The sequence below is a fragment of the Mus musculus genome, chromosome 14 (genome assembly GCF_000001635.26).
Source record: "Mus musculus strain C57BL/6J chromosome 14, GRCm38.p6 C57BL/6J".
In the NCBI taxonomy this organism is placed as follows: Eukaryota; Metazoa; Chordata; class Mammalia; order Rodentia; family Muridae; genus Mus; species Mus musculus.
Window position 1 is genome coordinate 45,518,470 of NC_000080.6, and position 25,000 is coordinate 45,543,469.

The 25,000-nt window shown below is 44.4% G+C and overlaps 1 protein-coding gene and 2 long non-coding RNA genes across 6 annotated transcripts in view; 1 reads left to right on the forward strand and 2 right to left on the reverse strand.

The window, feature by feature from the left end:
- Fermt2 (fermitin family member 2) overlaps positions 1-11,841 on the reverse strand; it is a 71,519-nt gene extending 59,678 nt beyond the window's left edge. For 3 of the 4 annotated variants that reach the window (NM_146054.3, NM_001360526.1, NM_001360525.1), the window contains 2 exon segments: positions 10,956-11,122; positions 11,465-11,596. In NM_146054.3, coding sequence (NP_666166.2) covers positions 10,956-11,112 — 157 coding nt within the window. In that variant the 5' untranslated portion in view covers positions 11,113-11,122; positions 11,465-11,596. 4 annotated transcript variants of the gene reach the window in all.
- On the forward strand, positions 11,753-20,199 carry Gm46452. The gene is made up of 3 exons (XR_001781252.2): positions 11,753-12,087; positions 14,704-14,836; positions 20,134-20,199. It is a non-coding gene; the product is annotated as a predicted gene, 46452 (long non-coding RNA).
- Positions 17,101-24,930, reverse strand: Gm41144. The gene is made up of 4 exons (XR_003951187.1): positions 24,916-24,930; positions 22,806-23,394; positions 20,120-20,231; positions 17,101-17,167 (listed from the first exon to the last, which is right to left on the reverse strand). It is a non-coding gene; the product is annotated as a predicted gene, 41144 (long non-coding RNA).
- Between the last annotated feature and the right edge of the window lie 70 nt (positions 24,931-25,000).

Here is a 25,000-nt window from a genome sequence, read left to right on the forward strand (position 1 = left end):
AGACCCAGGGCTCTCCTCCCACTGATGGCCGACTAGGCCATCTTCTGATACATATGCAGCTAGAGACACAGTTGGGGGGGGGGGTTCTGGTTAGTTCATATTGTTGTTGTTGTTCCACCTATAGGGTTGCAGACCCCTTCAGCTCCTTGGGTGCTTTCTCTAGCTCCTCCACTGGGGGCCCTGTGATCCATCCAATAGCTGACTGTGAGCATCCACTTCTGTGTTTGCCAGGCACTGGCATAGCCTCACAGGAGAGAGCTATATCTGGGTCCTGTCAGCTAAATCTTGCTGGCGTATGAAAAACAACCAGTTTTAAAACTGATACAGCAATCACTTTCCCTTTTCAAGTTATTTTTAAGCTTTTTATAACTTTCAAGTCAGAACCCAAAAATTACATTAAGGAACATTACACCAGAAGGCACTTACCCAATAGAAACCTACAATCGATTAACTTGGCACTTTTTTGTGTTTTACTCATAACTCTGGGTGTTCTGTTATGGAAAAAGATATCAAAAATATCATTATACAGATGCTTTCAACCTTAAAATACCTGATACATTTTAAAATTACAAAAAAAAGATCATTAATTTTAGAGCAGATGTTTCTGCTGCTTTTTTTCAGATGGGTAACCTAGACAAGTTTTAAAGGCCACCCAGGGCTGACCTTTGTGCACCTAGACAGGAGACAAGTCTCATGAATCACTCAGGGTATGGATCTCACAGCTATAAACCCAACACTCAAAAAGCTAAGGCAGAAGAGCTTCCATGCATTCAAAGTCAACCTGAGCTACGCAGTGAGTGTCAGATTAACCTTGGTTACAGAGTGAAATACTAACATAGAATATTTCCACTCCAGGAGGTTGGAGATGGCTCAGAGTTTAAGAGCATTGGCTACTCTTCCAGAGGACCAGGGTTTGCTTCTCAGCACCCATATGGTCGCTCTTGCAGAGGACCCAAGCTGCTGTTCCCAGCACCCATGCAGGTGGCTCGCAATGGCCTGTAAATCCATGCCAGGAGATCAGACATCCTCCTCTGGCCTCTGCATGTATACACGCACATACGCACACACAGATGAGTTCTATGCAATTAAAATAAGGGAAAGCTTAAAAAAAAAATTAACCAGGGGCTGAGGAGACAGCTCAGTAGCTCAGTCAGTAAAATGCCTGCAGTGCAAACCCTCAGTGAAGAAGCTAGAACAGTGCTCTGTGCTTTCATCCTAGTCCCGGGAGCTGGAGTCAGGAGGCTCTCTGCGCCAGGAAGGCCAGTCAGCTTCAGTCACATACACACAGCAGCAAATAAGCTCTTGGAAATCACACCAAAGTTATTTTCATTCCAGACACTGCCCCAAAGCACAACTACTTAGCCATCAGAACAGATAACATGAAAACAAAAACCCTTGACAGTACTGAGTGCAGAGGCAGAGGGACTAACCAAAACTCCTATACAATGTTGAGTGGAAGGCAAATGACTCCAGACAAACTCGACTATCTCTTATAATTTTAGGCTTATGTTTTAGGCCCAGCCTCCCCACTCTCCAATAGTGATCAAAAAGAAATGGGAAATTACGTCTGCACACTTTTATGGCAACATTATTCACAATCTCCAAGAACTGGAAACAACTCAAATGTCTTCAATTACTGATAAAGTTATAGTATATATCCCAGCTGGGTGGTGGTGGCACACCCCTTTAATCCCACTCAGGAGGCAGGCAGAGGCAGGTGGCCCTCTGAGTTCAAGGCCAGCCTGGTCTACAGAGCTCCAGAACAACCAGAGCTACTCAAGAAGCCCCATAATTCCCAGCCCCTCCTCCACAAAACCCAGTAGAATACACCTCCACTCCATAGACTAACATTCTACCGTAAGAACTATGGGCATGACGGGCAGGGGTGGCACACGCCTTTAATCCCAGCACTTGGGAGGCAGAGGCAGTGCATTTCTGAGTTCCAGGACAGCCTGGTCTACAGAGTGAGTTCCAGGACAGCCAGGGCTACACAGAGAAACCCTGTCTCTAAAACAAAAACAAAAACAAAAACAAAACAAAAAGAACTATGAACATGTTCAATTGACCAAAGAGCCAAATTGTATCAAAAAAACCACATCCAAATAGATGTATCAGCAAGTTCTCCTTACAAGGCTACCCAGAAGAGGCAAACCAGCCATGGTTTACGGGCCTCAAGCTGGGGAGCTCGGCTGACTATGGAGGAATACAAAGAAACTTGAGTCCTATTTCTATAATCTATCAAAACCCAAAACATTACATTCAACAACTGTTTTTGCTTTATGTAAATTATACTTGAAAATACTTGCCCAAGAAAAACGGTAGGGCTGGAAATATAACTTGGTTGGTAGAGTGACTGCCTCACCACATGTTTGGTTGCCAACACTACATAAGCTGGGCATGGTGCTACACTACTGTAATTCCACATATGGGAGACAGAGGAAGGAGGATCAAATGTCCAAGATTATCCTCAGCTACACAAGAATTCTAGGCCAGGCTCTGCTGAATGAGACACTACCTATGACAAACAAAATAGTAGTAGTATGGAAAGATGCTCGAGTATGCAGTGACTACAGATTAATACAGTAACTATTGGGGGGGGGGGGTAGGACAAGATAGGGTTTCTCTCTGTAACCCTGGCTGTCCAAAACTTGCTTTGTAGATAGACCAGGCTAGCCTCTAGCTCACAGATACAGCTGCCTCAGTCTTCTAAGTGCTGGCATTAAAGGCATAGGTCACCACACCCAGCTAATATAGTAATTTTGATAATAAACTGTAGGTGTTTTAAAAATGAATTACAATAGGTAGGAATTTGTAAAATGTCACATCTTAGAATAAGAGGGTGAAACTTGTGAGATGGCTCAACAGTTAAGAGCAGTGGCTGCTGGTTCAGAGGAGCAGGGTTTAATTCCCACATGGTAGCTCACAACTGTCCCCAACTCCAGTTCTAGGAGATCCAAGGTACACACATGGTGCACATATGTACATAAAACACTCATATGCATAAAACAAATCTTTTTAAAGGATAATAAAGAGTTATTTAAAACACCTTGCTTAATATTTACTCCACACCGGATAAAAATTCTAAATAAGTATCCTTCACCCCTAATTGAGGGTCTGGCTCAGGGGCAGAATTATTGCTCAGTTAGCATCTGCGAGGCCATGGTTCTGAGTATTAGTATCAAACATAAACAAGAAGTCCACATTTTTTTCAAAGTATTTTCATGAGTTTCTAAACAGGCTCGTGTTTTCTTTTCTTTTTTAAAGATTTATTTCATTTATATGAGTACGCTGTAGCTGTCTTCAGACACACACCAGAAGAAGGCATCAGATCCCATTACAGATGGTTGTGAGCCACCATGTGGTGGCTGGGATTTGAACTCAGGACCTCAGGAAGAACAGCCAGTGCTCTTAGCTACTGAGCCATCTCTCCGGCCCTAGGCTCATGCTTTCATGTGCCAAGAAATAAGCTTACTTCACTCCTCTATTACAAGTGAATATAAAACACTGCTCTTAAAACAGATTAACTGGGCAATTAATTTACCACTGGCTATAAATTTTTCAAATCTCTGAAATACCATCATCTACTTACTGGTCAATTGCATTTCAGAAATCTCAGAAAAACTGGTTAAATAGCTCTTTGTTACATTACAGAGGCAGGTATGTGTTGCAAAGCGAAGGGAAAAGCCAGAATGATAGCTATTTTTTTGTTGTTGCTTAGGGGGTGGGATCACATGGTAATCCAAGCTAAACTCCTTTTGAGGCATACAATTCTGTGCTCACGAATAGGAAACAGTATTCTCCATTGTCCTTTAGACACCTTCCTCCTCTGCCAGTATATATCCAGACAGCTCCGATGCTGACAAAGTATAGTCACTATATTTGCACTTACAGTTTATATAAAGCACCTCAATGTGTACGTAACTCAAGTCTTACCAAACCTACGATATTTGTGTTTTCGATTATTACAACTTTTCTCGAGCATGTGCACGGGTGTGCTGAGTCTATGTGTGCTGGTTGCACGTACCTGTGCATGTGTGAGGGTCAGAGGACAGCTTGTAAGAGTCGGCTCTCTCCTTCTACCAGCTAGTCCCGTGGACTGGACGCAGGGGTCAGTCCTGGCAGCAAGTCTTTACCTGCAAGCTAAGGCCCTGCACACTTTTTTGAGACAGGGTCTCATGGAGACCAAACTGGCCTCAAACTCACTCTGGCCTTGATTACAGTATTACAGGCACACATAATGAGTTTTGTTTAAGTCAAGACCCACTCCGACGGTTGGACTGGTTGTTCAAGGATCACATAAACAAGAAAGAAGCAGGGTCAGAGGCTGAAATCAGATCTGCTGGCAGACAGACAACACATTCATTTTCTTACTGATCGGAGAATCCATCAGCACCTAAAGCAATATGAAGACAGCTGACATTGGGGACAACCTACAGCCAGTAATGTCTAAGAATGATATTAATATAGGTGGGTGCAGGGTGCACATCTATAACTCCTATTCTTGGGAAGTCAGGGCAAGAGGATCAGGTAAGCCCAGGAGTCCCACGCCAGCCTGAGCAAGATAAGGAGACACCATCACAAAAAGGAATATTAAAATAAAAGTGTTCCCAAGTGTCCAAGTAATCGGAGAATTTAAATTGAATTTAAAGATACAGTCTATGAAAGAGAACTTACAAAACTATTATCATATTGATAACTTTGCTTTGAAAGGCAAAGAGATGTCTTAACAAGGACTGTTTCACAGTGTAGCTAGGAAGTCTGCATCTTAATTACATACTCTCTTTGAACTCTGCACTTGGATATTGTGTCTATTAAAGGAGTAAGAGGCCAGTTTGGCTGCCATCAACACTGAGACAACTGTAAAATCTGAATGTATTTGAATATGTATTTATAGGAGATGACAGTGTTAAATCAATATTAAATTTCCTGAATTTGGTAAAAGTGTATTCCAACTGTCTAAGAGAGAAGCCTTCATTTTTAGGCAGTCTATGTTTGAGTATTTAAGGGCAAAAGGTTATGATGTCAACAACTCGCTCATCCAGCCCTATGAGCTGTGCTTTCCAGCAACAGTGAGATCTAGCGACAAAGTGATCCGGCTGAAGGGTAAACGGCCCTCACTGGACCACTCAAGACTCAGTCTCAAGTTTTAAAGATGAATTCAAGAGTAAAGTTAAAACTTCAGAGTATTTTCTTTCACATGTCACAAAGGCTCTCTAACATGGTCTTCTGTAAATAACTGAATAAACAAAAGTAGCCTTTGCCCTATAAATAAGTTAGTTCTAGTTGGAATCTAACAGACTTTTTTTTTTTTTTTTTTTGGTAGAAAACTGGGACATAAAACATGGCCCAGGGAATATGGACGGCAAAGACAGCCCTTTAATCCCAGCACTCAGGAAGGCAAAGACAGGAAGAGTTCCCTGAGTAGACCAGGCTAGCATGGTCTACCTAGTGACAGCCTGTCCCCTACTCTCTTTTTTTAAGAAGGAACAAATACCACATAATATACCTCCAAAGTAGCTCATACTTACTGGGATTTATAAAAAGCATAGTAAAATTTATATTGTCCTCTACTCTTTTTTCTTTTTTTTTTATTACGTATTTTCTTCAATTACATTTCCAATGCTATCCCAAAAGTCCCCTACCCCCCCCCCCCACTCCCCTACCCACCCACTCCCATTTTTTGGCCCTGGCGTTCCCCTGTACTGGGGCATATAAAGTTTGCCTGACCAATGGGCCTCTCTTTCCAGTGATGGCCGACTAGGCCATCTTTTGATACATATGCAGCTAGAGTCAAGAGCTCTGGGGTACTGGTTAGTTCATAATGTTGTTCCACCGATAGGGTTGTAGATCTCTTTAGCTCCTTGGATACTTTCTCTAGCTCCTCCATTGGGGGCCCTGTGATCCATCCAATAGTTGACTGTGAGCTGTCCTCTACTCTTAAGGAACTTAAAACTTACTATGTCTATATTAATTAAACATCATGTTTTGGGGGTATGCATGGGTGAAGGTCAAAGGACATCTCTCCTTAAACCCCCCACTGGAGTCCCAGAAACTGAACCCTGGTTGTGGTTTTCAGGCTTGGTAGCAGGTGCCTTACCTACCCTGAACCATCTCTCATGCTCAAAGAACTTCTAAGTTTTTAAAGAAACAGATAAAATTCAATACTGAATTCCTATGGATCAGTCACGGTATAGAAACACTTAGGAAACTTGCTATCAGATTTAACTCGGATTCAATTCACTTTAGTGACTGGCCAACTGTTCCTCCATTCAAAGACTTAGAAAACCTGCCTTATACCAACCACACTTCAGCTGGAGTCAGTGACGCATTCCCCAGATATTTAATTTCCACAAATTCACTTGTAAGACTTCAAAGGGGGAAACAGGATTTTCCCAGCATGGACACCATTCTACAGAATAAGTCTTCCTCCCTCAGGGAGCCGTAAGCACAGAGATGGGAAGAGAGCTGTCCACTTATGTGGTTTCTTTCCCTGTGTGCATACTGTCAACCTCTCAACTTAGTGTTTAAAGTAATAAAGCCCCTACTGTGTACCAACACCTTTCATCTGGCACTCAACTGAAAACTTGCTTTTAGAGTTCCCGGAGTTCTAACTTGCTATCTGTACATACAATAAATGCAGGCTTAAAAATCACATTGAGTAACCCGTAAATAACTTTAATATTATCGTAGTTTAATTTAGATTATTCATGCTAACTTTAAAACCTAACCAGATCCTCACTCCCACCTCACCCCCCTTTTGAGACCAGGTCTCATTTTGTAGCCTTGGCCAACTTGGAACTCACTGTACAGACCAGGCTGGCTTCAAACTCAGAGACCCACTTGCCTCTGCCTTCCAAGTGCTGGGATTAAGGGTGTGTATTACCAGGCAGGGCGAGTTTCAGATTTTAAGTCAGCTCCATTCATTTCTCCTGTACTGTAACTGAGTCCCACAACGATCATCGGATACGATTGAACTTCAGACTCAGAGCTAGGAGAACTCAGTCCTAAGTGGACTCCCTCCTCCCAGCTCACCGAGCTGGCTGCTGAGACTTCCAATTCATTGAGTTCCATAAGATTATAAATTCCTTACTCACCACTGAAAATTAGTATTTTTAGAGAGGCACAAATTGTAAGAAGTCGTCTAAAAGTGACTCTAAAACTTAGTGAACAAAAGCTCAGGCAGAGTGCCTAGAGAAAAAGGAAAACCAGAACGTAATTAAGCATCCCCTTGGTCCCCAGAACCCTCAATGCTGATGGAACGCTGACTCTCACAGGTCTTGCGCTCTGTAATTGCTTTGCAGTGATCTCTAGAGGGATCCCAGCCAATTAAGCCTTCTTTTAACATTTATTTTTAGATATAATTGTTTTACATTGTATCCTCTTTTCATCTTTTTTTATAATCCTTATCCTGATATAGTTTAATTTTTTCTTAAACAAACAAACAAGAAAACCTCAACAACAAAAAACTATATACACCAGACATGGTAGTATACCCATGGATCCTAGTACTTTTAAGGCCAGCCTAGGTTACATAGTGAGTTCCAGGCCAGCAGAGGGTACACAAGATGCTGATTCAAAACAAACTAACATATGCTCAATACATGAAATATACTTGTATGAAATTATCCTTATATAACAGTACCATTTATACACAATTTAAAGAAACACTTTAAACTATGCACATTTAAATTTTTTTTTTTTTTTTTTTTGAGGCAGGGTTTCTCTCTATAGCCTTGGTTATCCTGGAGTTCACTCTGTAGACCAGGCTGGCCTCAAACTCAGAGATCCACCTGTCTCTGCCTCCTGAATGCTGGGATTAAAGGTGTGCGCCACCACAGCTGGCCACTAACATTTTACTTTTAATAAAAAAGATTGCAGTAAATGTAAAGCCCCTGTTTGAAGTGCTCCATATGGCTTTTAAAGAAGGAGGAGAAAACCATTTTTCACATACACCGAGGTGTACAGCAAAGAGACCGTCTATGATCAGCCTACACAGGGCCAATCATAAGTTTGTTTCATCAAGCTGTAAGTCCCTAAAGCCCATATCGCCTTCACAGCATATATTTCTTGTTTTCTTTTACAGGCCTAAAGCAGAATGACAAATGTGCTCCACACTAAGATGTAAGAGACTTTTCAGATGTTGGAATTAAAGTAATAAATCTGAGAATCAGGTTTTAATAACAGTCCCTGAAATGCAAATGTTCTTTATAAAAGACTTCAACAAAATACAAAGGTACTGCTGACATACGACAAGCAGGCATCATTAACGCTTCTGACTTCGTTTGTTCTAGGAGGAACACTGTGGCTGTACAATAAAACCTACTGTACACAATGGCTGCCCCCTTTTCTGCTCACCTGCATCTTTGAGAACCCAAGCACAGCAAAAGTACCCTCATTCCAGAGCTTCCACATGCATGGGGGTGGGGGTAGGGGGGGTCAACCTGGGATCTATTAAACTCTAGGGAATCCCAGGGTGCTGTGGATGCTGTAGGTAAAGACAGCTTTGAATCATAAGGCCTTTGCTAATCATATACCCTCCAGTGAAGTTGAAACGGTTATTCTATAGACAGTGGGCACCTGAACATACAAGTGAAAACTGCCTGCAGTATAGTGTTACTAACTGCTCCGTGGCCAGCTACATGCCCACTACTGCTGTTCACTCTGAAGAAACCAGACACTGTCCCATCTCAACCCTAAACCAACCTCCACCTCTTACCCCTGTAGGCTGCTTTGATCTAGTCGGCCACTATTGACAAGTGCCCTTTAATCCCTTTGCTGATGACAACACGCAGGGCTTTAGAAGGCAGCCCATCCCAATGTTAAGACAAACCTGAAAAACTACAAAATTCCTTTCTAATTTGACTGGTCTGAGCTGTGGACATTTTAAATGGTACCCCACTCTGTGTACTTGTCAGAAGTTTGCTGAAAAATGCCTCCTCCATTTGGGACTTAAAACTCAAGAGGACTGGTGCCACCAAAGACAGGTACAGAATTCCCAGGTGCAAAGCCATTCCTGCCCCCACTGTTCTATGTAATTAACCAGCATCAGCATTGGTAAGATAGTTACTCAAAAATAACATCAATCCTGTCTACAAACAGCTCACCCCCAACAATTCTATTTATAATTGTGATTTCATAACAGTCAATCAGTGATGTAAATACAGTAGAAATCATTATTTATTCATTAAAGCTTGGTTTTGTTTTGTTTTGTTTTGTTTTGTTTTTTAGAATCCCAACTTGTCTAAGTCACCCTTGACAGATCTTTTATTGCACTGCTTAAAAAAAAAAATTACTCTGAAGAGCTGGCCATGAGGAAGACACCCGTTTAATCCCAGAACTCAAGAGACAGAGCAGGCAGATCTCTGTGAGTCTGGTCTACATAGCAAGTTCAAGGCCAGCCAGAGCTACAGAGTGAGACTCTTGCTTGAGATAACAAAACCAAAAACTAACTAAAATAAGGAAAAGCTATAATGTATTAATAAGGTCCACTTATCACGCATAAGACAATCTGATACAAATGACTGTTTCCTTGTCAAACAGGAACCATATGGGATAGTTTTCATCCTCAAGTGGAACTGTTCAAAAAAGGTTGGTAAATATTTTGCAAACAGTGATTTACTTGACTCAAAAAACAAACAAACAAACAAAAAACCAAACGTAAACTGACAGTTACTTGATTAAAGCAGCAAAACTGAATTCTTAAAGGGCCCCTTGGGGGCTCGTTCTTGGGCTATCTCTGGGAGTCAATCAATGGACAGTACTAAGAAGGGCCCCCTGCAATTAACTCCTCTTTAGTCCTCCAACAATAAAGTTCCCTCCAGGGGCATAAAGCAGAGTCACCTAATAAATGAATTCAGTCTAATTCCCAAATTATATCAAACTTCTATTTCATTTACGTTATATGGTAAATATGCAGTTCCCCCTCCCCTTTGGTAAGAAATACTTTTTCTGAGAAACGAATATTCATTACTTTTCCAGGATGGCCTGAGACATGAATGCTGATTAAAACCAACTAACCCTGCCACAAAAGACATCCCCACACAAAACACCTTATCACTTCATTATACAAAGCAGCAAGCATTTTACAGGCCAGAAAGCTGCTGCTCTGATAAACGCTCTCCGGATAAAATCACCCATCTTATCTAGTCTGGTCAATCTGCCAGGTGAAAAATGGTTTGCCTTATCACAAAATGTGGAGTGCAGTTTTCTCGAATATCCTGGGTGATAGCCCTTCCTTACAATCAAGTCCGAATCAATGCAGTATCTATGTGCACTCAAATACTGTCATCTTCAACTCAGTTTAGTGTCTGCTTTAAAAAAACAAAACACACACACACACACACAAAAAAAAAACAAAAAATAAAAAATAAGTTCTTTCGTTGGCTTCTTAATGCTCCTGATAGCTTACTTCCAACTCAGAATACAGATACCAAGTTTGTCAAGCACTGCCCCACCCCTCGCAAGAGCGGACGAGTGGAACATTTCAGGGCACTCCATCACGTAGTACAGCTACTGAAACTTCATACCGACCAACACCAGTGCACATTCTCCAGACCGGGCTGACTGTACACTCTCCCCAATAAACACCACCATCAACATCCAGGTTCCATGAGGATAAGAGGTGGGAACACCTACAGACCCGTAATACCACATTCACAACTTTCACCTGCATACTCTCTCTCCTCGTTACTTTCAACAAGTCGTCCCGGGAATCCGCAGTTAAGCATTTGGTAGGTTCGAATCACTCACTACCTTATGTAAAAATCAAAATAACAAGCAGGACGCAGAGGGGAGCACGTCTATGCGCCCTAACGTTAACAAATTTCGCATTTTAAGCGCAGCACACGCCAGGAGCTAGGATCTCCCAATTCTACCCCTCCCCCCGCCGTCTTCCCTCCCCACCCCCTCCTCTCATTCTGGGAAGTCTTTATTGGAGGCATCGGGGTGCTACTCACCGAGTTTTTCCACCAACTTCAGCATCACCCCTCCGATGTGCACCTCCCCGGTCACTCTCAGAGTGACATCACGGTTCAGGTCCGTGACATGGACGCTCAGTTCCCACGTCCCGTCCGCGTAGCAGCCATCTGGCATCCTTATCCCGTCCAGAGCCATGGCTCCCTTCCTGCGAGCGCGGAGGAAATGGCTCTCGTCAGCGTCACTCCCCCAAAGGAAGACAAACCCCACCGAGTCCGCGGCGCCGGCCGCTGCGAGGGAGAAGGCGGAGGAGCTGCGGCTACGCGCGCACAACCAAGGGCGCGAGCGCGGGCGACTCGGCACCCAGACCGTGGCCTCCGCCCGCCGCGCCCGCCTAGCGGACTTGGGCGCCTTCACCTGCCGCCGCCGCCGCTGCGCCCGGACCGCCCCGCGCCTCCCCACCCGGCCGGGGAGACCGCGCCGCGCCGGCGCGCGCTCCGCTCCTCCCGCGGCGTCCTCCCCGCGCCCCGTCCTCCGCTGCGCCCCTCACCGCGCTCCTCCCGCCGGGCTCCCGAGGCAACAGGCGAGGCTGGCGGCACCCGCGTCGCTGCTCGGGAGGAAAGCGAAGCCTCGCGCCGCTGCTAATGGAGTCCCGGCACCGCGGCCCCCGCCCCACCCCCTCTCCCCGCCCCGGCCCCCGCCCCGCAGCACCGCCCGCAGCCGGCCTCCGCCCCCTCCTCTCTGGCTCTTCTCTGACCGCGCTCCCGCGGGGGAGAGGAGGCGGCGCGCGCTCTGGTGGGGCCGGGGCGGTGCGCGCCTCGGGGGAGCGCTGCGGGGGGAGGCGGCGGCCGCAATCTCGGCCCTGCGGAGCGCTGCCCTTTTATGGAAATGAAGGACCAGGCGCAGGGATGGAATCCAACATCCGGGCTCTCGGCTGCGGAGCTGGGGTGGGGGGCGGGGGCTCGCGGGGCTGAGGCGGCGCCTGCAGCGGGGTCCCCGGGGTTCATGCGTGAGAAGCTGCCTCGGGAAGTTCCCAGGCCCCGGGACGTGTGCGGGGAACCCGGGCGCGAAGGCACCGCGCCGGGGAGCTAGGAAGAGAAGTTGGGATGCAGAAACTTTACGATGTCTGCCTTGAACATCCCACAAAAGTAGGAGAAAGGACACAGAGGGGCGGTGAGCCACAAAAGTTGCCTGGCAAGCAGGGTTCCGCACCAATCTGCGGCTCCTGCTGGACTCATGAGAGTCGGCGAGCATTATTAACCCCTGGAACCCAAGTGCCTGCCAGACGCAAAAGCTTGGCTCATGCGCTCCGGCTGGAAAAGGGGGACCTCCCCACCCCACCCCAGGAGGGCAGTGGTTTCCCCGAGACCCCTTCTCCACCCACGCCAACTGTTGGCGCGTACTTGGGACTTTTCCTCCGCAACTTAGAGGACTCAGTATTTTGAATGCACGCACATTCTCTTCCTTACCCTCCCACACACTTCCAAGACATTTAAGTAGTTTTGAACTGATGTTGAGCTGTTAAAGACTTTGACTAGTGACGAAGAAAGGTCCCCGAAGGCCCACTTCCACGTTCCCATTAACTATTACACTCTGTTGAAGGGAACTGTTCAGAATCAGCAAGCCAGGGGTTGCCTCTTCTAGCAATTTATTTAAGTCCAGGAGAGTCCGATAAGATACTGTAAAGGATCTTGGTTTTTAAAAAGTGTCTTGGACTTCGTGAACTGCCCTAGACACTTCAAAGGGGAGCCTACCGCGCAAATAACCCTTTGTTCATCAACACAACAGCAAAAGAAAAAAGCACAGCCTGCAGAAAGGGGTGGACACCCGTAAGGGAGTGAAAGCAGGAAAACTCGAGTCAAATGCCAGAGGTTTGGGAGTGGAAAAAAAAAAAAAAGGGAAACCACTCTGCTAACACTAGCCAGTCATCATGGAGAAACTGATGCACTTCTCCAAGCTTGCCTCTCTCCAGTTATTTCTACTCTGAGACGTTGTGGGTGGTTTACTTAGAAGCAATGTTGTTCAGGGTGGAAACAGTGTTGATGAAATTATGTTGTTGGAAAATACATAGGAGAATATTTTTAATAATGTAGAGAATTAGTTGCTTGGGTTAAAAAAAATCTGTACAGACCAGGCATAGTGGAGCATGTCTTTAATCCTAGCGCCCAGGAGGCAGAGGCAGGCAGGTCTTTCTGAGTTCAAGGCCAGCCTGTCCTACCTAGTTAGTTCCACGACAGCCTGGGCTATTAGAGAGACTCTGTCTCAAAAAGGCAAGCAAACAAAAATCTGTAGAAAACTGTACGTGCCTCTGTAAAATCAAGAACGCACTCATAGCCGGGCGTGGTGGCACCCGCCTTTAATCCCAGCACTCAGTAGGCAGAGGCAGGCGGATTTCAGAGTTCGAGGCCAGCCTGGTCTACAAAGTGAGTTCCAGGACAGCCAGGGCTATATAGAGAAACCCTGTCTTGAAAAAGAAAAAAAAAAAAAATTAAGAAAGAAAGAAAGAAAGAAAGAACACACCCATTTTTAAATATTTAGATTGAAAAAAGACTAGAAGGAAATTCCCCAAATGTTAGTTATTGGGTGATGTGGTCAAGAGAGGTTTTCTTTTGATTGGTTGGTTTTAGTCTTTCTTTTTCTAACTAACTCAAACCTGCCACATCCTGGACTTTTCTGGCACCACTAAGAATTGCATTCCCTGCCATAATCCGTCTCTGTGCGGTGGACAGACTGGCCACAGCAGCTACCAGATTCGTGAGCTGGATTGTCACTTTTTTCCCGTGTGTGTGTGTGTGTGTGTGTGTGTGTTAGCATCCCCAAAGTTAACTATACATTTATGTTATGTATACATTTACAAATAGGTTGGTACAAAAGCTATAGAAAATATACTGGTACCAATTAAAAACAAATATCAAAGAATCAGGGGTCTATCCCAATGGAGAAATCTCTTTATTAAAGAGATTTCATGAAAATTTACACGTCTGTTATTCACCTCATCTGTTTTTTCCCTCACCTTATCTCCAAAAGATCTGTGGCAATATAAAAGGAGGCATAAGCTAGGAGGTAGCAGGCGTTAAAAGTGGCTCAAAACAAGAAAACGATGTGTATGTGTTTGAGTCTTAGAAGGGTGGGGTAAATACTTGAAATGAAATGAGGAATGAGGCCCAGACTTATTCCTAATGACCTGCGCATGTGTTCCAGTAAGCCCAGAGTTTCTCTAACATGCCTTAGCACCAAAAATATCCGTTCTGAATATTCCTTTTCCTCAGACAAACTTGTTGAAGCCAAGTGTGGTGGTTCATAGCCTCTTAAGCCCCAGCTTCCACATTCTAGCTATTTCCAAGTGAGCTACTTTCTGAACAACCACTATAGCGTCTGCCACTCGGGCAACCGTGTTTCTTTAATCTACTTCAGTAAATGTTCCCTACAATTATTGGTGGGAGGGGTTTTAATATTGTAAATAACTGCCCTACTTAAATTATAGTTTTGCAAGGGACTTTATGCTGCCTTAAAAAGCCAGTAGGATGTTTGAGTGGTATTGAGCACCGGGAGGCAGAGACCCTTGGTTAAATACCTTTGGAAGAATAATTAGGGTGGGTGCAGCCTGTTCTTTCAGGCCTTGGCTTTGAGTATTTCAAGCTGTTGCTGCTTTGAAGATTAAAGAGGAGCCAAAACTCAAACCTTTGAAACCAGGATATTTTCCTCCTTCTAGTTCATCAAGTGAGATCTTCAAGTGCATTTGTTAAATATTTGCTTCTACCTAATATTTTCTAATGTATTTAAATGCAGGCTCTTATCTGAACCCCCGCTAGAACCTCTAAGACAACTCAATACTTGTGGGACTTACATCATGCCGAAAAGGAGCCGAGAACTCCAGTGTTTGGAAGAACAGCTCAGGCTTTGAAAGCAATATCCAAATAAGGTACCAAGCAGTAGGCTTAGATTTAGACCAAATGATACCTCACAGATCTGTCACCAGATCCAGCCCTGGGCTTGGGAATCCTCAGGTTGACTTCAGCTCTTTCTCTGGACCTACTTATGGTGTGCTTTAAAAGTTATTTTAAAAGATGAATACAAACCACAATCATGGGGTTTAAAGGAAAGAGGTTTCAAGCATGAATATGTAAGATGGGGCTTGAATTTTAAATGAAGTCAGCAAGATGAAATACAATGAATTATTTCTGTGGAATACCAGGTAAGCAGATTGCCAGGGATGAACACTACCAAGGAGGCAGAAATCCAGAAAAGTAGGGTGAGAAGAAGGTTCCACGGCCACTGTTTTGTTATAAGTGTCTAGTCTCTGTGAGGTGGGAGAGGAGGTGGGGAGAGGGGTAAGGGGGACATGAAAGACCAAATATTTAAGCTTTCAAAACAGAACAAACGAAAGACTCTGAGGTAACCATGCCAAGAAACATGCAGTCCTTGCATTTACTGTTTTCAGGGGTGGGGGTGGGGGGTTGTTGTTGTTTTTAATTTTTTTAAGGTAATCATGGCAGGCAAGTCTTTGAGTTTGAGGCCAGCCTGGACTACAGAGTGAGTTCCAGACAGTAAGGGCTACGTGGAGAAATCCTGTCTCTGAAAATCGAAAACCAAAAAAGAAAGAAAGAAGAGTTTGAGTGTTTGAGCACCAGTTTGAACTTTGACAGGAATACCCAAGGTTCACACACACTTCTAACAGCATAGTTGTCATTGTATGGTTAGCAGTATCAGGCATTGAAATACCCAGGCAGATGTGAGGCATATCGCAGTCTCTCAAGGCATCAGGCTTATATTTAAAACATCTAGGATTATGCACCCCAAGGATGAAGACAGGCCTGTACTTCACACTATACACAAAACATGAACTAAGCTGAAATGGATTGTAGACTTGAAATTTCAGTTCTAAAACTATCACATCAAACTATAACATTCTGAGAGGAAATCCAACAGTAGCCCTGGATAATGTTGGATAAAGTAGCAAGCCTGCCAGGGAAGACATAAAAGCATAAATCACAAAGGGAAGTGGGTGAATTGGGTTTTACCACAATGTAAGGGACAGGTCGGTGCAAGCCAATGGCAGAACACTCGCTTAGCATGTGCTCCAACATAGGTTCAGTTACCAGCACCTACATGGCGGCTCACAACCATCTGCATCTCTGGTCTTCTGACCTCTGTGGGTACCAGGCACACATGGTGAACAGATATAGATGCAGGCACATATACAATAATTGTTTAATGTAGGGAACAAACCCTATAAAGTACTTGCAAATAATGTCTGTTAAGGAATTTTATCTCGACTATACAGAAACCTGTTACAGTAATATGAGATAGATAGATTATTATTATTATTTTGCTTTTTTATTATTATTTTCTATTTTGGACAGGGTTTCATTATGTAGGCTTGGCTGGCCTGGAGCTCTCTACATAGACCAGGTTGGCCTTGAACTCACAGAAATCTACCAGCCTCTGCCTCCTGAGTGCTGGGATTAATGGCATGTGCCCCACCCCTAGAAAGAGAGAAATAGTTTTTAATGAGCAAAGGCCGTAACTATCTGAGAAGATGCTTAGTGTCATTGGTCATCTAGGAATGCGAAGCAGAGCTACAAGGAGCTAATATTCCATACTACTACAACAATTACAGTTTAAAAGATGGCAATAGGACATGCTGGCTAGGCTCTGGAAGTACCATAAAGCCTTTGTGTGTGTGCATAACATTTGACAATGTGGAGATAACATTCTTTGATCACATTTATGCCATTTCCTTCTCATATCTCCCTCAACTCCATCTGAAATTCCTCCTTTCTAACATATCCTCCTTCTACTCTCTTACTAAGTTTGAGGAGGGCTGCTTAAATTCTCATGAGTGTGGGATTATTTATTGGATCATGGACAATTCACCAGTAGCTACACCCTGAAGAAAAATTAGTCTCCCTCTCTAGAAACCTTTATTTACCAATAGTTCCTTAGCTGAGGGTAGGGCCTGATGGTTGGTCCATGCCCCAAAGATTGTTGATGAAATATTGATGGCTCAATCTTTTTTTTTAAAGATTTATTTATTTATTTATTTATTTATTTATTTATTTATTTAATGTATGTGAATACACCGTTGCTCTCTTCAGACACAGCAGAAGAGGGCATTTAATCCCATTACAGATGGTTGTGAGCCACCATATGGTTGCTGGGAATTGAACACAGGTCCTCTGGAAGAACAGTCAGTGCTCTTAACTGCTGAGCCATGTCTCCAGCAGCTGATGGCTCTATCTTATGCAGGCCTCTGCAGGAAAGCACAGCTACAGTCATCATGAGTGTTTCACAGCACTACCCAGACCCGACCCCCCATCTCTATAGAAACTGCTGTTCATACACACCGCTGAAAAGAATACAAAATGGCCAGCTGCTTTGAAACAACTTGGCAGTTCCTCAGAAAGTTAAAAGTAGGTTTATTGTAAGCTATCCACCAAATTCCTGAGTTGAAAACCTAACCTCCAAAGTAGTAGTACTGAGATGAGGGACCACAAGGGCTCCCTTTGATTAGGTCATTGGCTCTTATGCATGTATGTAGCTAGAATGCACCTTTATGAAACAAAAGGGTTTTGTTGTTGTTGTTGTTTTTGATTGTTTTTTTGTTGTTGCTGTTTTGTTTTGTTTTGAGACAGGGTTTCTCTGTGTATTCTTGGCTGTCCTGGAACTCACTCTGTAGACCAGGCTGGCCTCGAACTCAGAAATTCGCCTGCCTCTGCCTCCCAAGTGCTGGGATCAAAGGCGTGTGCCACCATGCCTGACACAAAAGGGGTTCTTACTAGACACAAATAGACTTTCCAGCATCCAGAAACTCTCTTATTTATAAGGTGTCTCATTATAGTAGTCCAAAAAAAGCAAAATAATAATAATAAGAAGAAGTTACGATATAAGCCAGAAAGTCTACTCCTGGATATATAATACAATATTTAATATATAAAAACGTGTCTACCATAGCCAGGGGTGCATCTCTCAGCATCAGTGTGCTTGCATTTGCTTTTCCTGGGCTCTACATTTAATTCTGAGCACTGTGAACAAATGGGGAGAAAAACCTCAAAACCCTAAAAGCCTTGCATGTCAATACTCCTAATGTCTAAAAGACGAAAATAGCCTGAATGTCTTACAAATAATGAATCTATACATAAAAAACAGTATATCCAGGCAATAGCATATTGTTAATGTTTTTATTAGTATATATTAGTTATAGATGATAGTGGGTTGACATTTTCCTGCACGTTCACAATGCAATTTGGTTGTATTCATAGACGCATGTTACTCTGCTTGTCCCTTCTACTTCTGGCACCTCTTCATCTACACAACCTATGTCCTCTCTACCTCCATGTTTCAGTGCCTGTGTGACCCAATGAGTTCACAGGGTCATTTATAGGAGCGTGAGGGAGGGGTTGTCTCTCCCTTCATATCTCCCTCCCTCCCTCCCTCCCTCCCTCCCTCCCTCGCTCCCTCCCTCCCTCCCTCCCCACTCCCCCCTCTCAACTTGTATTATAAACCTTCAGGCCCCATGAGCTCCTTTCTTCCATGATGGGAAGTTGCTACCTGGCCGATGCAAAGGAATATGGTTCAACTAAGGAGAAACAGGCAAAAAGAACAACAACAACAATGTAACACTTTGTCTGCCACGTTTGAGGCCGGGGGATTGATTGCTGTTGAGGCCCGGGGATTGATTGCTGTTGCAGCTTAAATATGAACTGTCCTGTTGGCTCAGATGTTTCAATACTTGATCCCAGGCTGGTGGCACTGTGTTGGGAGGTTGTGGAACTTTGGGGTTATAGTGCCTAGCTGGTTAATGTCAGCCATTCAGGGTGGACCTCCAAACACACAGCCTCAGCCAGTTTTTTTTTTTTTTTAAGATTTATTTATTTATTATATGTAAGTACACTGTAGCTGTCTTCAGACACTCCAGAAGAGGGAGTAAGATCTCTTTACGGATGGTTGTGAACCACCATGTGGTTGCTGGGATTTGAACTCTGGACCTTTGGAAGAGCAGTCGGGTGCTCTTACCCACTGAGCCATCTCACCAGCCCCTCAGCCAGTTGTCATTCCGCACTCTGCTTTCTAGTCCACACACAACTCCATCAATCTCTGCTCCCCACTAGGACATCCACCAAGACTTCCCCACACTTCCAAATTCTGATCAAGATTAATCCTTCCTAGTGATGGAGAGATGGCCCAGTATGGACTGGCCTTCTAGAGGATCAGAGTTCGATTCCCAGTGCCAACATGAAGGTCCACAACTATCTGTAGCTCCAGCACCAGGCATGTTTGTGGTGCACAGACACATGTGCAGGCAAAACACCCATACACATTTAAAAAAAAAAAAAAAAGCTTAAAAAGACCCAATTCATGAGCATGGGCAGGGGAGGGTATGGGGGACTTTTGGGATAGCATTTGAAATGTAAATGAAGAAAATACCTAATTAAAAAAAAAGACTCAATCCTCTTTTAAGTTTCTGTCACATACTTTGGTCACACGGAGATGGAAGTAACTAACACAATCTTGGTCATTACACATACACATGGAACACTGATACATGCTACGCTGAAATCATTCTGAGCGAATGAAGCCAGATACACACAAAAGCCTGATACGTGGTTCCATTTATATGGAATATCCAGAGTAGGGCAGACCACAGAGACAAACAACCTCGGTGGCTATCAGGAGGTGCTCTGTGCCATTTGAACCATCCCTCCAAGTAACCTGATTTTTCCCTCCCCATACTGAGGATTGAACTTGAAGTTTCAGACCTGCTGTGCAAGCATTTTACCACTGAGCTATATCCTCAGCTTTCTTTCTGTTGTTGCTGTTGTTTTTGTTACTTAGAGTCTGAGTCTCACTAAATTGCTCAGGCTGGCCTTGAACTTGTTCTGTAGTCCAGGTAGGACTTGAACTCAGATCTTTTTACTAGTAGGTAGGATGGAAAGATAGCCCTCGGGGCTGGAGAGATGGCTCAGCAGATAAGAGCACTGACTGCTCTTCCGAAGGTACTGAGTTCAAATCCCAGTAACCACATGGTGGTTCACAACTATGGTAATGAGATCTGATGTCCTCTTCTGGTGCATCTGAAGACAGCCACAGTGTACATACATATAATAAATACGTCTTTAAGAACTCATACTCAGAGTGTAATATGTGCTGTGTTCTCTCTCTCTCTCTCTCTCTCTCTCTCTATCTATCTGCCTACATCACTCACCTTGGACCACATAGCTAGCAGGTGGAAGAACTGAAAATGGAGTTTGGGTTTGAAAACAATAGAAATGCTTCGAAATGTTCACGCGTGGATGATGATGAGAGCAATGGAGTCACTGAAGAGAGAAAGAGACACTGAGAGAGTTCAGGTGCTGGGGGAAGCTGAAGAGATTTCATAAGGGAAAAAAAGGTTAAACTAGGGAGCTTACGCAGTGGCTCAGTGGGTAAGACCTGTTCTTGCAGAGAACTTGGGTTTCATTCCCAGACTTTGGAGGGCCTCTCTCTGAAGGCATCAGGCTCATTCATATATGCAGACCATATCTGGGGCTCATTCATATATGCAGACAATATATACACATAAAGTAATATATAATCATATATATCAGATATATTAGATATATCATATATATATAAAGTAATCATATCTATCCATCTTTATCTACCTATCTATTTATCTACCTACCTATCTATCCATCTATCTATCTACCTATCTATGAAATGTTGAACTTGAGGTTAAAGTATTTTATCCAGTGGGAAATTCTGCAGGGCAGTTAGATAAGTATGCCCGGTAATCTTGAGAGAGGATCAAATTGCACAAGAAATTCATTAAGGTAGAGGTGAACCCTAATGGATGATTTAACCTTCCCAAATGACACTGCTCCTTGAAGTCTCTCAAAGGCAGAAGCAAGAAAAATACAAGAGTCATTCAAGGTGACTGAAGACAGAGAAGAAAGGACCAAAAGGGTTGGGGGAAAATGAGGTCAGTCTAATGTCAGGTGTGGGGGCAGGGGTGGGGGCGAGGAGAGGTAAAAGTAGAAATCACGCATCCATTTCAAGAAAGGAAATGCCATCCGCGGTATCAAATGATGCTGTGAGGTTCGAGGTTCAGGAGAAAGCAGTACACTGCCCGAGATAACTGGAGAGCCGACGGAAGAAAAGCAAAATGTTCAAGGGAGATTTGTTTGGCAAAGCTGAGCAAGAAATAAGATGGGGATTTGGGGGCAGAACAGGAGTAAAAAAATGCTTTTCCGAAAGAAGCCTGAGTTTGAGTTAAGGCTTGGGGAGGTATAGGGGAGGTCCTGGCAAGCCAGAGGAAACATACAAACGTCTGACAGTGGAAAGGCACCTCCGGACAGAGCAAACCAGAGTATAAACACATTTAAACAGATACAGTGGCTACTAGCCAATGGGAGGGTGGGGCTCCTTGGGCTATTGTGCAGCTCAGATGGACTTCCTCCAGGAGGTCAGAGCTGGGCCGGGATGTAAGAAGGGAAGGAAGGATGCGATTGAAAGATTATTTCAGTACAACTAGGACAGAGGCCCTTAAACGAAAGCCGGCAGTGACGTCACACATGCAAATGTGCCTGGCCTTTGGAAGCTGGCCTGGGAACAGTGAGGAGGGCCCCTACTTGTGAATGGCTAGGAGCTTAGGGACCTGCCTTCACACTACAACAGGAACTGCACCCCAGTCAGGGATTCATGTTAATAAATGGGCTAGGCTCTGCCCTGATTCCCAATGTTATTCATTGTGCAGTCGGTTTCTCCTAGTTTGGTTGGCAGGCCTAAGTCTCCATTCTGAGAAAATGGTCACCCTGGCTCTGTCCTTTGTTATTACTGTGTCCTCTGCAAACACACACACCCTTTGTTGGTCCCAAAGCAGGATTTGCAGGGCCACTGAAAGCCAAGCCAGGCAGTCACCTCGATTCCAATTGCCCTAAGGCCAATTTACAAGGACAAAAGTGTTTTGTTGTTTTTAATCTGCTAGGTCATAAGGAGGCTTCTCAGGTGACAGAGAACGTCCCAGCAGCTGAACAGCGCCATCTGGTGCCTGGGAGGTGTCACTTTGAAGCTTTGCTCTTATTCGAACTAATCTAAAAACACCATTAAGGCTCACTACCAATTGTAATACCAGTTCTAAGGGATCCGATGCCCTTTTCTGGCCTCTGTGGACATCAGGCATATGCGTGGTGCACAGACATACTGCAGCAAAAAAAAAACAAAACAAAAACCAAAAAAAAAAAACCATACACATAAAATTAAAAACAAACAAACAAACAAACAAACAAGGAATTTAGCCAAAGCCTGGGGTGTAGTGGCACAGCCTTTAACACCAGCACTTGGAAGGTAGAGAAAGGCAGATCTCTGTGAGTTTGAGGCCAGCCTGGTCTAAATAGAGAGTTCCTAGCCAGCCAGGACTACATAGTGAGAATCTCTTCCCCCTCCCCCCTCTTCCCTCCTCTTCCCCTCCCCCTCCCCTCCCCCTTCTCTGCCCCCTCCCCTCCCCCTTCTCTTCCCCCTTTTCTTCCCCCTTCTCTTCCCCCTTCTCTTCCCCCTCCTACTTCTCTTCCCCCTCCTACTTCCCTTCCTCCTTCCCTTCCTCCTTCGCTCCCTCCCTCTCTCTGCCAGGGACTGGTGAGATGGCTCATCAGGTAAAGAACCTGCCATCAAGTCTGATGTCATGAGTTCCATCTGTTCATGAGTTGTTCCTCTGTCCTTCCTGTGCGTCTATGGAATGTGCAACCCCCTTCCACCTCCCCCATGTCTAAAGCCCAAATACATAAATAATAAATAATAAAAAGCAGAGAAGATGGAGCTGCTAGTGTTATATGTATTATATGTATTTTACCATAACAAAGACTGGGAAAAGATGAGCTTTTCCCTGTGATGTCGTTCCCTTTTGGATGACCTACCCCCACATGACTGCGTTTGCTGCTTCTGATCATCCCCGTTGCTATGTGTGCAGATTCTGTCATCTGTAGCTGAAAAGCAGAGAGAGAAAGTATGTTTTGATCACATGCATGCTTCCAGTACTCCTTCACAGATAATGGTCCTGTAAGCATGAAACCATTTGGATGGCATGCTGGAATGCGGCATCTCTACTTTCTCAGTTCTTTAAAGCATATTTATATTACATTTTATCCCCCTCCCAACCTCTGTATGCGCGAGCATGCCCTCTATACTTCCATCAGAGGAAATCTGGCAGGGGTCATTCTCTCTTTCTGAGATGTGAGTCCCAGGGATGGAACCCAGGTTGTCAGGCGTGGTAACAAGTGCCTTTATCTGCTGAGCTGTGGCAGGGGCCCTACAGTTCTGTTACTGTTTACATTTCGGCCCCAAATTGGCTGTGAAGAAACCAAAACGTATCACCTTCAATTTAAAGTTTGCTGTTGAGCTGAAGGCAATGGAGAAACAGCAAGCAGAAGAAAGGCTCCATCTGCTCCCCCTTTCTCCTGAGACAGGACACAAAGGGATACAAATTCTCCCGGCCAGGTGACAGCTCTACATTGGAAACAGAAGGGTGTGAAAATACATTTTATTCATTCATTTTCTTCCCACCATTTCAGACCCTTGGAGCCTAGAATTGTTCTCCTCTGTGATTCCATGTCTCTGCTGTTTCTTTTTGGCAGGTGCTGGAGATTGAACCAGGTGTCCTGAACAGTAGCATTCTACTCAATGGTGTTCTACCACCGAGACATATTCCCAGCCCTCATTCTATTTTGTGTGTGTTTTACCTGCATGTATATCTGTGCACTGTGTGTGTAACTAGTGCCCATGAAAGCCAAAAGAGGGCATCGGGTACCCTAAGACTGGAGTTAAGACAGTTATGAGCCACTTTGTAGATACTAGAATTCAAACATGGGTCATCTGGAAGAGCAGCCAGTGCTTTTAATTGCTGAACCATCTCTTGACCCCTAGTGCTTGTTTGTTTGTTTGTTTGTTTGTTTGTTTAGAAAAGATCTGTCTATGTAGCTGGTCTCTAACTCAAAACCCTTCTGCCTTTGTCCCTTGGGTAACACACGCTATCCTCCTATGTCTGCAGGCTGGCATTACAAGTATATGCCACCACCCCACTCTAATTTCTTGATCTTGCTGGAAGTTGTTGTATAAGCCAGAGCTCTGAGGCTCTGCCTGGAGGTGTTTCAGGAGGCTTCTGTGTGATGCTCACTAAGTGTGGTGTTAATAATCCTGCTTTTTGCTTCTGATAGTCTTTATAGTCTTAGCTAAGAACTACAAGGGGTTACAATAGAAGGCTTTCACCTTTGACAATTGCTTTGACCATCCCACTCAAACTGTTTCTCATATCACCCGGTACCTCCACCTTGGTGTAGGCAGCAGACTAGGCTGGCCTCAAACTCAGAAAGATCCTCCTGCCTCTGCCTCTCAAGTGCTGGGATTAAAGGTGTGCTCATCACCATACCCAGCTCCAGGTTCTTTTTTTTGTGCCATCTTCTTCTTTAAAATTCTCTCTCTAGATGATTTTCTTGTTTAGAGGCTGAAGATGGCCATTCTGCTGAGCCCCAGGTTTCTTGTCTAGACCCGCTCTTGATGCTGCAGAATCTCAGACCCACGGGAAACATTTCAGAGTGCTCTGTTCAGGGTGAGACTCTGGACTTCTTCACCAATGTCTGTATCATTCGTATCATCAAATGGTACCTTCGACTCTGTTGTGTAACTTAAAAATGAGGAGGCAAGCTTGGTCTTCTGCTTTCGTTTTCTGCCCTTCTACAGTGACCCACTTAACGCTGAGTTCTGCTAGTCTGTGTCTGGAGTAGATTACAAATTGAGCCTCCATTTTCCATCCCCACCGTCCCTCTATAGTTTAAGCTATGGTCAGGTCATCTCATCGAGATCGTGCACTCAGTAGCCTCCAATGTGCTTTCTCCAATGTCCCTCCAGTTTACTTCCTACCCAGTCCCCAGAACAATCCTCCCAATCCGTAACTCTCACAGTAACCGCCTTCTGCGTGCTTCAGATGACAGCCATCATTGAAAAGCCTCACGTGATCCAGCCTGAACTGACCTCCTGATCTCTTGCTGTCTGTGTCACATCGCGCAAGCTTCCTTGCCTTTCTGTCTTACCACACACCATCCCTTTGCCTGCAGGC